The sequence below is a fragment of the Vulpes vulpes genome, chromosome 14 (genome assembly GCF_048418805.1).
Source record: "Vulpes vulpes isolate BD-2025 chromosome 14, VulVul3, whole genome shotgun sequence".
NCBI lineage: Eukaryota > Metazoa > Chordata > Mammalia > Carnivora > Canidae > Vulpes > Vulpes vulpes.
This window is the reverse complement of record NC_132793.1, coordinates 75,443,018-75,456,671: the sequence shown is the minus strand read 5'-3', so window position 1 is coordinate 75,456,671 and position 13,654 is coordinate 75,443,018. Positions and strand designations below refer to the sequence as shown.

General features: G+C 38.4%; 1 protein-coding gene across 1 annotated transcript in view; it reads left to right on the top strand.

Annotated features, from left to right (window-relative positions):
• JMY (junction mediating and regulatory protein, p53 cofactor) overlaps positions 1-13,654 on the top strand; it is a 100,080-nt gene that overhangs the window by 68,276 nt on the left and 18,150 nt on the right. The window contains exons 5-7 of the mRNA XM_072736922.1: positions 5,236-5,401; positions 6,165-6,352; positions 9,551-9,637. Coding sequence (XP_072593023.1) covers positions 5,236-5,401; positions 6,165-6,352; positions 9,551-9,637 — 441 coding nt within the window. The remainder of the gene's footprint in view (positions 1-5,235; positions 5,402-6,164; positions 6,353-9,550; positions 9,638-13,654) is intronic.

Sequence of the window (13,654 nt, the reverse complement as noted above, 5' to 3'; positions counted from 1 at the left end):
AAATAAGCATAGTATCTAGACAGTGCTATTTAATAGAACTTCCTACAACAATGGAAATGTTTCATATTTGTATTTTCTAGTATTATACTTATTAGCCAGATATCTGTTGAGCTCTTGAAATGTGATTTATGTGACAAGAATATAATTTTATAATTTTAATTTAATCTATATTTAAATAGCCACGTGTAGCTTGTGGCTATTATGCTGGACAGAGTAATGTAGATCCTGATCCTGAGTCTGCAAGCTTATTACTTATATAACCTTGATTGAATTAGTTAACCTCTGTATAAAATATGACTAGCATATACCTTTTAGGAACATTATGATTCCATTGGTTAATGTATAAGCATTTAGCATAATGCCTGGCATGAAGAGTAAGAACTTAATAAATATTAGACATTATTACCTTAATCTATGTTAGATATTATGCAAGTATCAAGGGAAAACAAAGATGGGAAAAATGTAATTCCCATGCATAAGACAGTTGCATTTCAAGTGGGCCTTGCTGAAAACTTTCAACAGCGAGGAGCTTTGATGTGGTGGACACAATCGGAACAGCTGGGATACTTGTCCAGGCAGAGAGGCTGGGTTTTCGTTTTTAATTTGTAATAAATAGTAATCTCTGTGCTAGAAATTTCAAAGTCTAAGTACAAAAAGCTAAGTTCTACTCTAAAAGTTTTAAATTATATTACTTATGAAATTCTGTTTTAGCCATCTAAATTATATTTTGATACTGGCCATAAAAAATAAGAAAGTTTTAAACGTTTTATGCCTTGTTTTTAGTGCATTATATAGTCTCATTTAATTTTCGAACATAACCCTTTATGCTGTAAACCTATAAGTCATTATCTGAAATCCCTGAGGTTAGGTCTGTTTTAGAATTCTAAGTTTTTCAGATTTCAGAGAAGATAGTTTAGGATATATAACTTCCAGACAAGTGTTATTATTCCACTAATGAAACATATTAAATGGAATAAATAGGGATTCACATCAGTTCAGATTATACCTTCCTACAGATGGATTATGAGAAATTCTGGCTGTTTTCTAAAATTTCTGAAATGTGGAATTCCAGATAATTCCTTCTGTTTATATGTATCCTCCCATTTTTGTGCAGCTCTTATTTGTGGAAACTCTATTTATATTCTATTTATATTATCTGTACCATTTCTCATGTTCTATCATTTACCCATAACAATGGCTAGTGTTGATTGTGAACTTGCCGAGCTTGCCTTTATTATTTCTCTTATAGTGTGCAAGGTTTTCATGATGACTCTTTGCTCACTTTATTTATTGCTAACTGCTATACTCTGTAACTCAGACAGCAGCAGATGCCCAGGGAGTATTTCTTGAATGAATGACTCCACCTGCAGATACTCTGAAAACTTTATTTTTCATAGCCTCTTACATGTCATGAGGTTTTTCTAGCACACTAGGGTGAAAGGCAGGACAGGGACATTAGTTTGTGTAACTTGTTTTCTGTGTGGTTTCATGATATTCTGTAATTCAGATAGGTATACAAGAAAGCTCTTATATTGTTATTGTGCATGGTGGGAATGATCATCATTGGGGTCAGCAGTTAATGATGCACTTACATGGATGTGTGGATATTTACTTCATTTCCTTGCTAGATTTACTGTAAAAACTTATTTTGTTTTCTTTTCCATACTTACTTACTGTAGTGCTCCCTACTTTTTCTGATGGAAAGGCCATCTTGTAGGAATTGGGAGAATTGAATAAGGCTCTGACATTGTTGGTATTACCTGGGTTATAGTGGGAAGGCATTTTGTTTTGGGATCTTGGTATCGTAGTATCAAAAGTTTATTTATTTAGAGGGTGACTGGGTGGCTCAGTAGGTTGAGCATCCAGCTCTTGTTTTTGGCTCAGGTTTTGATTTTGGTGTTGTGGAAGTGAGCCTCTTGTTGGGCTCTGCACCCAGTGGGGAGTGTGCCTGGGCTTCTCACTCTCCCCATTATCCTCTGCCCCTCCCCTGGTGTATATGTGCACGGGCTGTTCTCCCCCCCCCCCCCATAATTAGTAAATAAATATTTATTTTAAAGGTTTATTGTTTTATTCATGAGACACACACACAGAGAGGCAGAGACACAGGCAGAGGGAGAAGCAGGCTCCTCGTAGGGAGCCCCATGCAGGACTCGATCCCGAATCCTGGGATCACGCCTTGAGCCGAAGGCAGACCCTCAACTGCTGAACCACCCAGGTGTCCCAAGTAAATAAATATTTTTAAAAAACGTTTATGCAGAAGGTAAAAGTTGAGCTGAGTAAAATTTCAAGCTAGCAGAGTTTTCATTGGCATTTGATTATCTCCTTTAAGCACTCAACTTACTTCATAGGCTTCCTTCTTGCCCAGGGAAGCAGTGCCCTCAGGCATAAAAAAAGGTTCCCCAACTGTGTCACCTAAGTTCTCTGCACTGCTCCTTTGTCCAGAGTCAGTACTCCTTTCACTATGGATTCCTCTTCTCTTAAAATTCTGTGGTCAGCTGAAATGTAGGTATGGAAAAAATCAGTTTGAAAAATTACAGATAATGTAGGGAAGAGATTTAGAGCAGCATAGCCTTCCCCTGCCTCTACATATCTTTCACTGAGGATTTCATCTCCATTTTAAAGTCTAAATAAACTTCAGAGGACAGTTTTGCCCTCCCAGGTTTCCCTGACTTGTCTCTTATCTCTTTCTCCTTAGCATAGCCCATAAAATTCTTAGAACAGTTTTACTTGCCCCACGCCCACCACTCCCCTATTGTTTGTTTTCTTTCTCGAGGTTGGGATTCAAAAGATCCTTTGTCTGCACTTCTGCCTTTGATAAGGTTTTGTCCTTCTTGAACCTTGTGATGGTAGATCCACCTCTGGACAGCCTTGCTTTGTATAGAACTCAATAAACCAGAAAGTTGGGGAGTAAGGTCACTTCTTAATAAGAAAACACCCTTTCTCAGTTTGGTATTTGATATTGGCTGACAATGTAAAGGTACGTCAACAGGGGTGTCTCAGCTTCCTTCCTTAGCCAAAGTATTAGATAAGAGAGTCAAATTTGGAGAGTCCTGGCGGGGGGGGGGGGGAGCCTTAGCACAGCATTATGAACATGGCACATAAATTGTTCTTTACAGCTAGAGAAAACTAGAGACATTGAAGGTGCAACTAACAGCCTGGATTTCTACCGGTGTCCCTGGAACTGATCTTACATGAACGTTTTTAGACCGATTTATACTAAGGTTTCATCTTAACTGATTATAATTCCCTAGAGAATAAAACCTTCTGACATTACATATTTTATGTGTATGCTGTGCTCACAGAAAGTGTGCTGCTGATAATGAAAGATTATGCATTCTGGAGCTAGTCTCCAAAGCTGGATAAGAGACCCAAGACCATGCGTGAAGGGATATTTATAATTTAAAGTGAGACTGGAAGTCTCGAAAGAAATTTTATGACTTAGGACAAAAACAGCAGGATTTCATTTTGTCAACATTCTCTTCTTTAAAAAAACATTCTCCTCTAGAAGCCACTGTAATGAAAGCCTTTTGTGGTTTGTTCTGTATTTATTGTGTGAGTCAAAAAAATATATTCTAATGCACCAGGATCGCTGACTTATAATTCATTAAATATGTATAATATCTGTATAGCGTTTCTTGCATTGTATTTAATTAACCAGATTATTATTATTATTTTTTTAATGTGTACCATTGCACACTTAGATCACAGCCCAACTATTGCCTTGCAGTGTTTTCTTTTAAGATTTTATTTATTTGAGAGAGAGTGAGCATGTGAGTACAAGTGGTTGGGAGAGACTCAGGAGAAGGGGGAGAAGCAGAATCCCTGCTGAGCGTGGAGCATGACATGGGCCTTAATCTTAGGACCCTAAGATCATGACCTGAGCTAAAAGCACGCTTAACCAACTGAGCCACTCAGGTACCCCATGTTGCTTTGCAGTTTAAAAGGAACTTGAAATTACGTGCTAAAAAAATAGTCTTTAGGTAAGACTGTGTTGAGTATCTAGAACGTAAAGAAAAGGCTGGACTCTTGTTTAAAACATACTCTCTCTCAAAAAAAAAAAAAACCATACTCTCTCTGTGTGCTAACATGTTTCACCAACCTTACAAGACAGGATTATTTTGCAGCAATATGAACTTTGTTGCCACAACTGTCCCAAAACTACTAGCCAAGTATCCCCTTAGTATTCTGGGACCCCAGATCACCTCTCACATGAGGTCACAAAATATTTCTTTCATTTTCCTCTGTTCCTCCATCTCTTTGGTAGTCATTTACTGGGATGCCACTTGAGGCCAGGGCCTTTTTCACCAAGGCTGCTAGTTCCCTCAGGGCACACTGGTGCCTGTAGTGTCTTGAAATTTCTAAGTGTGAACCTTTAAACTGCCAAAGTGATAGCACTGTATTCTTAGAAGAAATGTCCCCAAAGGAATGCTTTACTCTCTCCCATGCTTGTACTTCATAGCCTACTGAAAAGCCATTCTGTTAGCTCCTCATAGCTACCTTTCTCTGTAGATCCAAGTAGGAATCCACGGAAATAATGAGGTTGGGGACTAATACCTGAAGCATACCTTGCTGGTAGTAATTTCCTTCTAATGCCTGGCAAAATCTCTTCACTCCAACTATTCAGGACCAAAACCCAGTCAACCAGCCAAGCAAACTTCCTGTAGGACCCTCCACCGCTTCATGAGACATGCTTAGAAATCTGAATTCCACCTTAGGTTCAATGTAGGATCCCGAGTGCATTTACTTAGATACTAATAGTTATCAAAGACGCAGGGATTTCCAGAAAATCAGTTATGTCATGCTGTTCTCCTCACACCCGCTTGCTTTGCTCTCCATTCACCAGATTCTAGATCTTATCCAAGCTGTGACCATGGAGCACAACAACACAGCTCTGGATGTGTTGAGAAACCAGACTTTCTATTCATTCCTTGGCTGTAACCATCCCAGTCTGGCTTAATCTTATTCATTCATATATAATCTCATTCATCTATGGAAAGCAAAACTAAATAACTTTAGAACATCCATTTAAAAAAAAATAGTTTATTCATAAGAAACACACAAAGACACAGAGGGAGAAGTAGGCTTTCTGTGGGGAGCCTGATGGCAAGACTTGATCCCAGGACCCCAGGATCTTGAAGTGAGCCACAGGCAGATGGTCTGAGCAACCCAGGTGCCCCAATTTATTATTTCTTGTCCCCACCAATTAAAAATGTTTTTTTTTTTTTCTTCATGCAGATGCAGAGTTTGCAGGGTGGTACAGAAGCCATAGCCCGATTGGATCAGTTAGAAGCTGATTATTATGATCTGCAACTTCAGTTGTATGAAGTACAGTTTGAAATCCTGAAGTGTGAAGAGTTGTTATTGACAGCACAACTGGAAAGCATCAAAAGACTTATATCAGGTACAGTGTGCATTCAACTATGTAAATCCAGAAAAAATTGAATACATAGAGAAGATAGATTTGTCAGCTATATTTCTTCAAACTGTTGAGACTAAAAAAGTTTTAACATAGAACATTTTAGAGGAGCTCTTAAACTCCAGTCATTTAGTAGACTGAGCAGTATTATTAGCTTTGTAAAATACTCACTTTGTAAGGTTGTTACAGCCAGAAAATTTTTGAATTTGGAGGATGATACGTAACAGTTACTGAGCACTTAAATAAATACATGCCAGACACTGTTAAGTACTTTCTAAACACACTCTCACCCGAGAAGGTATATTTCCTAATAATCACTATTTTACAGAGAAGTTAAGAGGTCATGAATTCAAGCCCCTTGATGGTTGTAGAGCTTATTGGGGGTGGGGGCGGCAGGAAAGGAATCAGGTACTTAACCAGGATCAAACTGAGTCTTTTAAAAAAAGTTTGGGGTGCTTGGGTGGCTCAGTTGGTTAACGGTCTGCCCTCAGCTCATTTCCTGATCCTAGGGTCCTGGAATCGAGCCCCATTGGGCTCCTTGCTCAGCAGGGATTCTGCTGTTCCCTATCCTTTTGCCTGCATGCAGCTCCCTCTGCTTGTGCTCTGTCAAATAAGTAAAATCCTTAAAAAAAAAAAAAAAAAAAAAGAGGTTACAGAGCCAATAAGTTAATCAGAATCTTGTTCTGTGTTCTGTCTGGCTTTGTAGCCCATGCTCTTAACTCTACCCTTCGTTGTTCTTCTGTTACAGAAAAGAGAGATGAAGTGGTATACTATGACACTTACGAAAGCATGGAGGCCATGCTGGAGAAGGAAGAGATGGCAGCGTCTGTGCACTTACAGAGAGAAGAGCTACAGAAACTTCAGCAGAAAGCACGCCAGCTGGAAGCAAGACGTGGACGGGTTTCAGCCAAGAAAGCCTACCTCAGAAATAAAAAGGTATAATAGGTATTTATTGAATAGACAGCCTTAATTTTAAACCTTGCTTTTAGTCATTACTTAGTCCTTGACCCTTATCTAGTAATTCTAACCCATCTGTCACTAAAATTTGCATGTTTGTCTAAGATTCTATTATTTGACAGAGAGCTAGAAAGAGTCAGATAGTACAAGCAGCAGGAATGGCAGAGAAAGAGGGAGAAGCAGACTTCCTACTGAGCAGGGAGCCCGACACAGGGCTCGATCCCGGGACCCTGGGATCAAGACCTAAGCTGAAGGCAGATGCTTAATCGGCTGAGCCAACCAAGTGCCCCTAATACTTGCATGGTTTTTTTTAATTTATTTTTTTAATTTTTAAAGGTTATATATTTATTAATGAGAGAGAGAGAGAGAGGCAGAGACACAGGCAGAGGGAGAAGCAGGCTCCATGCAGGGAGCCCTAGACGGGACTTGATCCCGGGTTTCCAGGATCACACCCTTGGCTGACGGCGGTGCTAAACCGCTAAGCCACCGGGGTTGCCCTACTTGAATCTTTTAAAACTAAGAGTTACCTCTTCTCAATCTTCAGGCCATTATATTAACATGTAGTTTTCTGAAGAAAACACATTAGGATAGCTAGTGATTAGGATAGCTAGTGAAAACACATTAGGATAGCTGTTTACCTATGGTACTCTGAAAAGTACTGAAAGTAACTGTGCTAAAGGACATGACTATAGGAAAGTAAATGCAGCTCCTGGCTCATTATTTTATTTTTTTAATTTTAAAAAATATTTCCTTTATCTACCTAAGAGAGAGAGCACAAATGGGGACAGTGAGAGGAAGAAGCAGACTACCCACTGACTTGGAGAGTCTGATGTGGGGCTAGATCCCAGAATCCCGGGATCACAACCTGAGCCAAAGGCAGATACTTAACCCACTGAGCCACCCAGCAACCCTCTACCCCCCTCCCCGGCTCACTATTTAAGAAGCTCAGTGCTGTTCAACAAGTAAGTCTTGGTTTTGACCTCAGTCTTGAAGGAATTGTATAGATTAATCTAAATCTGAGGTTGGAGAAGTCCCCCCCCAGAGGATCTGCTGGTTTATACCAGCAGCCCCAGATCTGCCACAACCCATCACATCGCATAGAAATGGGGGTTCTGAATGGTCTTGCCTTCCCCCATCCTTATCCCCCATACCTCCAAGCCTACCACTTGGGGTGACAAGTCTGCAGAAAGGAGTGGCAAAAGATGGTTGGAATGAGTGTAAATTAGAAACACTAAGTCATAAAAAGAAAGCTAATGAGAACATGAAACTATGCCTCTCCATGTAACATCGTTCTGTAATCCTTTTCTCCATGTCAACATACATTCATGGGTGCTTGTTTTATTAAGCACCCACCATAGAATTTCATGCCCAAGTGTAGTTCTGATTGTAAATAAATCATGTCTTGCCTCTCCTCTTGAAAAAACAAAGACAGGGGGGATCCCTGGGTGGCGCAGCGGTTTAGCGCCTGCCTTTGGCCCAGGGCGCGATCCTGGAGACCCGGGATCGAATCCCGCGTCGGGCTCCCGGTGCATGGAGCCTGCTTCTCCCTCCGCCTGTGTCTCTGCCTCTCTCTCTCTCTCTCTCTCTCTCTCTCTCTCTCTCTCTCTGTGACTATCATAAATAAATAAAAATTAAAAAAAAAAACAAAAACAAAGACAGGGATCCCTGGGTGGCGCAGTGGTTTGGCGCCTGCCTTTGGCCCAGGGCGCGATCCTGGAGACCCAGGATTGAGTCCCACGTCGGGCTCCCGGAGCTTGGAGCCTGCTTCTCCCTCTGCCTGTGTCTCTGCTTCTCTCTCTCTCTGTGTGTGACTATCATAAATAAATAAACATTTAAAAAAAAAAAAAAAAGAAAAAACAAAGACAGTCTCTGGCTATGCCATGAGGACTTGAAGTCTATGCTTTGTGATTGGATTTTTTTTAAGAATAATAATAGAAATAGCATTATTCTTTATGCATTTTTATATTCTTTAATAATATCAGTAATTAAATGAGATGATAATCTTTTACCTGAAGTCGGAAAAAGCTCCAAAAATCAAAAGCGTTCTCCTGCTTGGTGTGGTGACACCCCAGACCTGAGCTGAGAGGAAGTTGTCCCTTTCATAGTCCTTTTGACTTTTCATGTATTTCACTGCAAAAATGGTACTATTACTTATAGGGTGCTGCTTCAGATCCTGCTGGAGTTACTGGGTAATGTATACACACCATGCCACCTCTGTAAAATCTGAAAATAAGGGATCTATATTCTCATTTGATAATCAAAGGAACTATGGCTCCTGGTAGTTAAGTAAATCACCCAAGGAAAGGCAGGTAGTTAGGCACAAAGGTAGGATTCTGTCTTAGTTTGTGTGATTTTTTTTTTTTTTTTTTTTTTAGAAACCTGATCCATTGTTATCACTTTATCATTTTACTTATATATAATATTATCTTTGTTATCCTTTAACAGTTGCTTTATTTATTAATATTTAAAAGATTTTATTTATTCATGAGGGACAGAATGAGAGAGAAAGGCAGAGACACAGGCAGAGGGAGAAGCAGGCTCCATGCAGGGAGCCCGATGTGGGATTCGATCCTGGGACTCCAGGATCATGCCCTGGACCGAAGGCAGGCGATAAACTGCTGAGCCACCCGGGCATCCCGAAACAGTTGCTTTAAAATATAGTTCTGACTTTTTATTTTTAAGGTCTCTTTTCACTCAGTCTCTGACCTTAAGATAAAAATTTCATAATACTATTTAAGCCACTCCAGGCAAATCATGTTCTTCAACTCATCAAAGTTTAAGAATACAGACTTTAAGCCAAGAGTTATATATCCTTTCTTGCCCAGACTAGTTTAAAGGGTACAATAAGACTTAGAATCCACAGACTTCAGTCCAAAAAAAGAGCTTTGAGATTATCTAAGGATACCCTCTTCCACTCTGTCTTGCTGCATCCCTCCCCATTTAAAAAAAAAAAAAGATTCTAGAGAGGTTAATACCATTTTTTTGTTTTTAAAGATCCTAATGATTTGTTTTATGCTGCTTTAGTACTCTAGATGAGAAGCCAGAGGTGGCTTACTTGATGTTTTGCTATGTAGGTATATGTTAAGATTAAAATTAAACCCAATAAGATAAATTCTGGTGTGATGTTTTGAGTCTTCCAGGTTTCACTCTATTAAAACACGTTTTATGTATTTATAGGAAATTTGTATTGCAAAACACAATGAAAAGTTCCAACAGCGCCTTCGGAGTGAAGATGAGTATAGAACCCATCACACAGTACAACTAGTAAGTTTGGACTCTAAAGACTTAGAAGAAAACTTTGATTTTTAGATGTCTCAAAGTGAATAAGATTGATAGAGAATAAGAAAATGTGAGTAACTAGATGTTAGCGTTTATTCCATATATGTGTATATGTGAACTTATGTAGTTCAATATATATCCATACATATATATACATTACTTAGAACAGTTTTACACAAATTTAGATGGTATAGACAGTTCCTGTATACCTCCACACATGCACACTGTCTGCTAACCAAAGAGTGCTACCTTTGTTACAGTCAGTGACTCAGCACTGATACATCATTATCACTCAAAGTCCATAGTTGACATTGCAGTTCATTCTTGGTAGTGTATATTCTATTGGTTTTGCAAATGTATAGTGATATGAATCCACCATTATAATGTCACACAGAATATTTTCACCATCCTCAAAATGTCCTGTGTTCTACCTATTGATCCCCCCCCCCCCCCCCCCACCTCTTGAATCCTCTGGCAACCACTATCTTTTTACTGTCTCTACAGTTTTGCCTTTTCTAAAATGTTCAATTGGAATTTATGTAGTCTTTTCAGATTGGCATAACTTACTAATATGCATTTAAGATTCCTCCATGCATTTTGTTTTTCTTTGTCCATGCATGTTCATGGCTTGATAGTTCATTTCTTTTTTAGTGCCGGATAATATTCCATCATCTTGGTATGCTGCAGTTTATGATTCACCTACAGAGATAGGTTGGTTACTCCCAACGTTTGGCCATTATTAATAAAGTTGCTATAAACGTTCATAAAGGTTTTTGCGTGTACTTGAGTTTTCATGTTTTGGATAAATTATATCAAGGGGCACTATTGTTGGATCATGAGGTGAGAGTTGATTTGATTTTGTAGGAAACTGAAACTGTCTTCCAGAGTGGCTGTATCATTTTGTGTTACCAGCAGTGAATGAGAGTTCCTGTTGCTCCACATTTTTACCAGCATTTGGTATTGTCAGTGTTTTTGTTTTTAATTTCAGCCATTGTAATTAGGCATGTGGTGGTAATTGATTGTTTAGTTTGCAGTTCCTTAATGTTGTATGATAATGAGCCTCTGTTTATAATGCTTTTTTTGTCATCTCTGTCTTCTTTACTAAGGTTATGTCCATATCTTTTGCTGATATTTTAATTGAATTTTTTAAATCTGTTCTGGTTAACAAGCCTTTATCACATAGGGTTTTTGCAAATATTTTCTCCCAGTGTGTGGCTTGTCTTTTCATTCTCTTGACAGAATCTCTTGAAGAAGAGAATTTTATTTTAATTTAAATTTTTATGTTAATGAAGTCCAGATTAGCAATTCTTTCCTTCATGGGTTATACTTCTGGTATTATATCTTAAAAGTCCACCTCAAATGTAAGGTCATCTATATATCTCCTATGTTGTGAGAGCTTTAAGTTGCATTTTACATTTAAGTCTTTGATCTGTTTTGAGTTAATGTATGTGAAGGTTATAAGCCACAAGCCTTAAATGTGAACGTCTAGTTGTTCCAACACCGTTTCTTTAAAAAACAAAACAAAAAAACTTTCATTTCTCCATTGGATTGCCTTTGCTCTTGGGTTAAAGATCAGTTGATTAAATATGTTTGGGTCTGTTTTGTGCTCTGTGTTCTTTTATATTGACTAGATCTTTTGCCTCTCCAAAGCTAGTCAGTAATCAAAAATCAATCAGTTTTAGCACCCGCCTTCGGCCCAGGGTGTGATCCTGGAGACCTGGGATCAAGTCCCATATCGGGCTCCCTGCGTGGAGCCTGCTTCCCCCTCTGCCTGTCTCTGTGTGTGTGTGTGTGTGTGTGTGTGTGTGTGTGTGTGTGTGTGTGTGTCTCTTATGAATAAGTAAATAAGATCTTTAAAAAAACAACTGAGATTTTGACTAAGATTACATCACATCTTTGGGTTAATTTTGGAAATAATTATACTTTAACAATATTGAGTCTTCCTATCTAACCAAGGAATAGCTCTCCATTTATTTAGATCTTTGATTTCTTCTGTAAGTTTTATAGTTTGCCTCATATAGATGCTAAATATATTTATATGTATACCTAAGATTTATATCTAAATTAGTAGATTTGTGCCTAACTCTTTCCTTTTTTGGTGGTAACATAAATAGTTTTTAATATTAAACTTGAGATGTTCATTGCTCTTATATTAAAGGCAGTTGACTTTTACATGTCAGCCTTTTACTCTGAGCTGTAATTACTTACTAGTTCCAGGAGTTTTTGTTTTTCTGTTGGTTCTTTTAGGTTTTCTACATGAACAGTCTTGTCATCTGTGAATGAAGTCAATCTATGTATCTTTTATTTACTCTTCTTGTTCCATTATATAGGACTTCCAGTACGGTGCTGAAAAGAAATGGTGAGAAAGGGGACATCTTTGTCTTTTCCTGATCTTAATAAGAATGCTTCTAGTATCTCACTATTAACTACCATGCTTAGCTATAGGTTTTTTCGGTAGATATTCCTTATCAAATTGAGCAGGTTCTTCTCTATATGTGATGTACTGAGATCATTAGTTCGTTTTTTAAAAAATTGTATTAGCTTTCATCTACTCCCAGCATTGCTGTACCTCATTATGTCTGCAGTATATTATCCTGATAGTAGTCTTTTCAGACACACGTATCTTAGATTACTCAACCATTAATTTTGATTTCATTGAATAGAAATATTGACATGACAATATCACTGTATATGCTTTAGTATCACCCTAAAGGCCAAATGGCTTTAATATGTATTAATCCTGTAAGCTCATTTTGGCATATGTTTAAGCCATTCCTTACTCTTGATTTTAAACACATAAAAGTAATAGCCAAACTACCCATAAAACTGTAAGATTCATCATTCTCCAAGAAACTATAAATAACAATTATTTCTTGTACTTTTATTTTTTATGTTTAAAAATATTTTATTTATTTATTCATGAGAGACACACAGAGAGATAGAGACATAGGCAGAGGGAGAAGCAGGCTCCCTGTGGGGATCCTGATGTGGAGCTCAAACCCAGGATCCTGGGATCACAACCTGAGCCAAAGGCAGATGCTCAACCACTGAGCCATCCAGGTGCCCTGTACTTTTATTTTTAAATGTCCTTTTCATAGATTATAAGTTACCTTGTAAAGGATAATGGGCCAGCCTAACAGAGTAATAGGAATGCCCCCTATCACCATCTGTACCTGTGCTGTCAGATTGTTGAGATTCCATGCTTAGTTGTTACTTGCTTTAGGAAGATGTTGGCTTCTGATGAAATACCACTACTTTGGTAGATGTAGTAGCTAATTATTTTTTTAGAATGAGTATCAAATCCTTTCTCCAGGAGTTTTTTTAAGGCAAAGAAGAGTTTAAAAAAAAAAATCAAGAAATTGACATTTGAGGGGATCTCAAAGATAAATGTCATCTGCCTTATATATTTTTTAATCTTTTTTTTAAGATTTTATTTATTCATAGAGATGGAGAGAGAGACAGACAGAGAGAGAGAGAGAGAGAGGCAGAGACACAGGCAGAGGGAGAAGCAGGCTCCATGCAGAGAGCCTGACGTGGGACTCGATCCCGGGACTCCAGGATCATGCCCTGGGCTGCAGGCGGCGCTAAACCGCTGCGCCACCGGGGCTGCCCTGTCATCTGCCTTATAATTCTGCCTAATACCAGCTTTGGAAATGCTAAGTGTGGAAGAATGAGCCCATTAACCATCTCATCTTTAATATGCCTAACTGTAGGAAAAGGCATATTTGGCCTACATTAAATCTTGTTTTTTAAAGTTAGCTTTGAACCACCTTTATTAAAATCTCTTGGGTGGTTTAAAATGTACATTCCTATATGTTAACATTATTGTCTGAAAAATTTCTTCTGGAAATCCTTGCAAATTAAATATTTAACGAAGACTAAGGAAGTCTATTTTAATATTTGTCAGTAAACTCTCTAAAACAGAATAAAGAAATGTAAAGCCCCCCTCCCCCCCATTTAGAGCTGAGAGACATTGAGTAAGAGAAGGAATGGTGGTGGGGA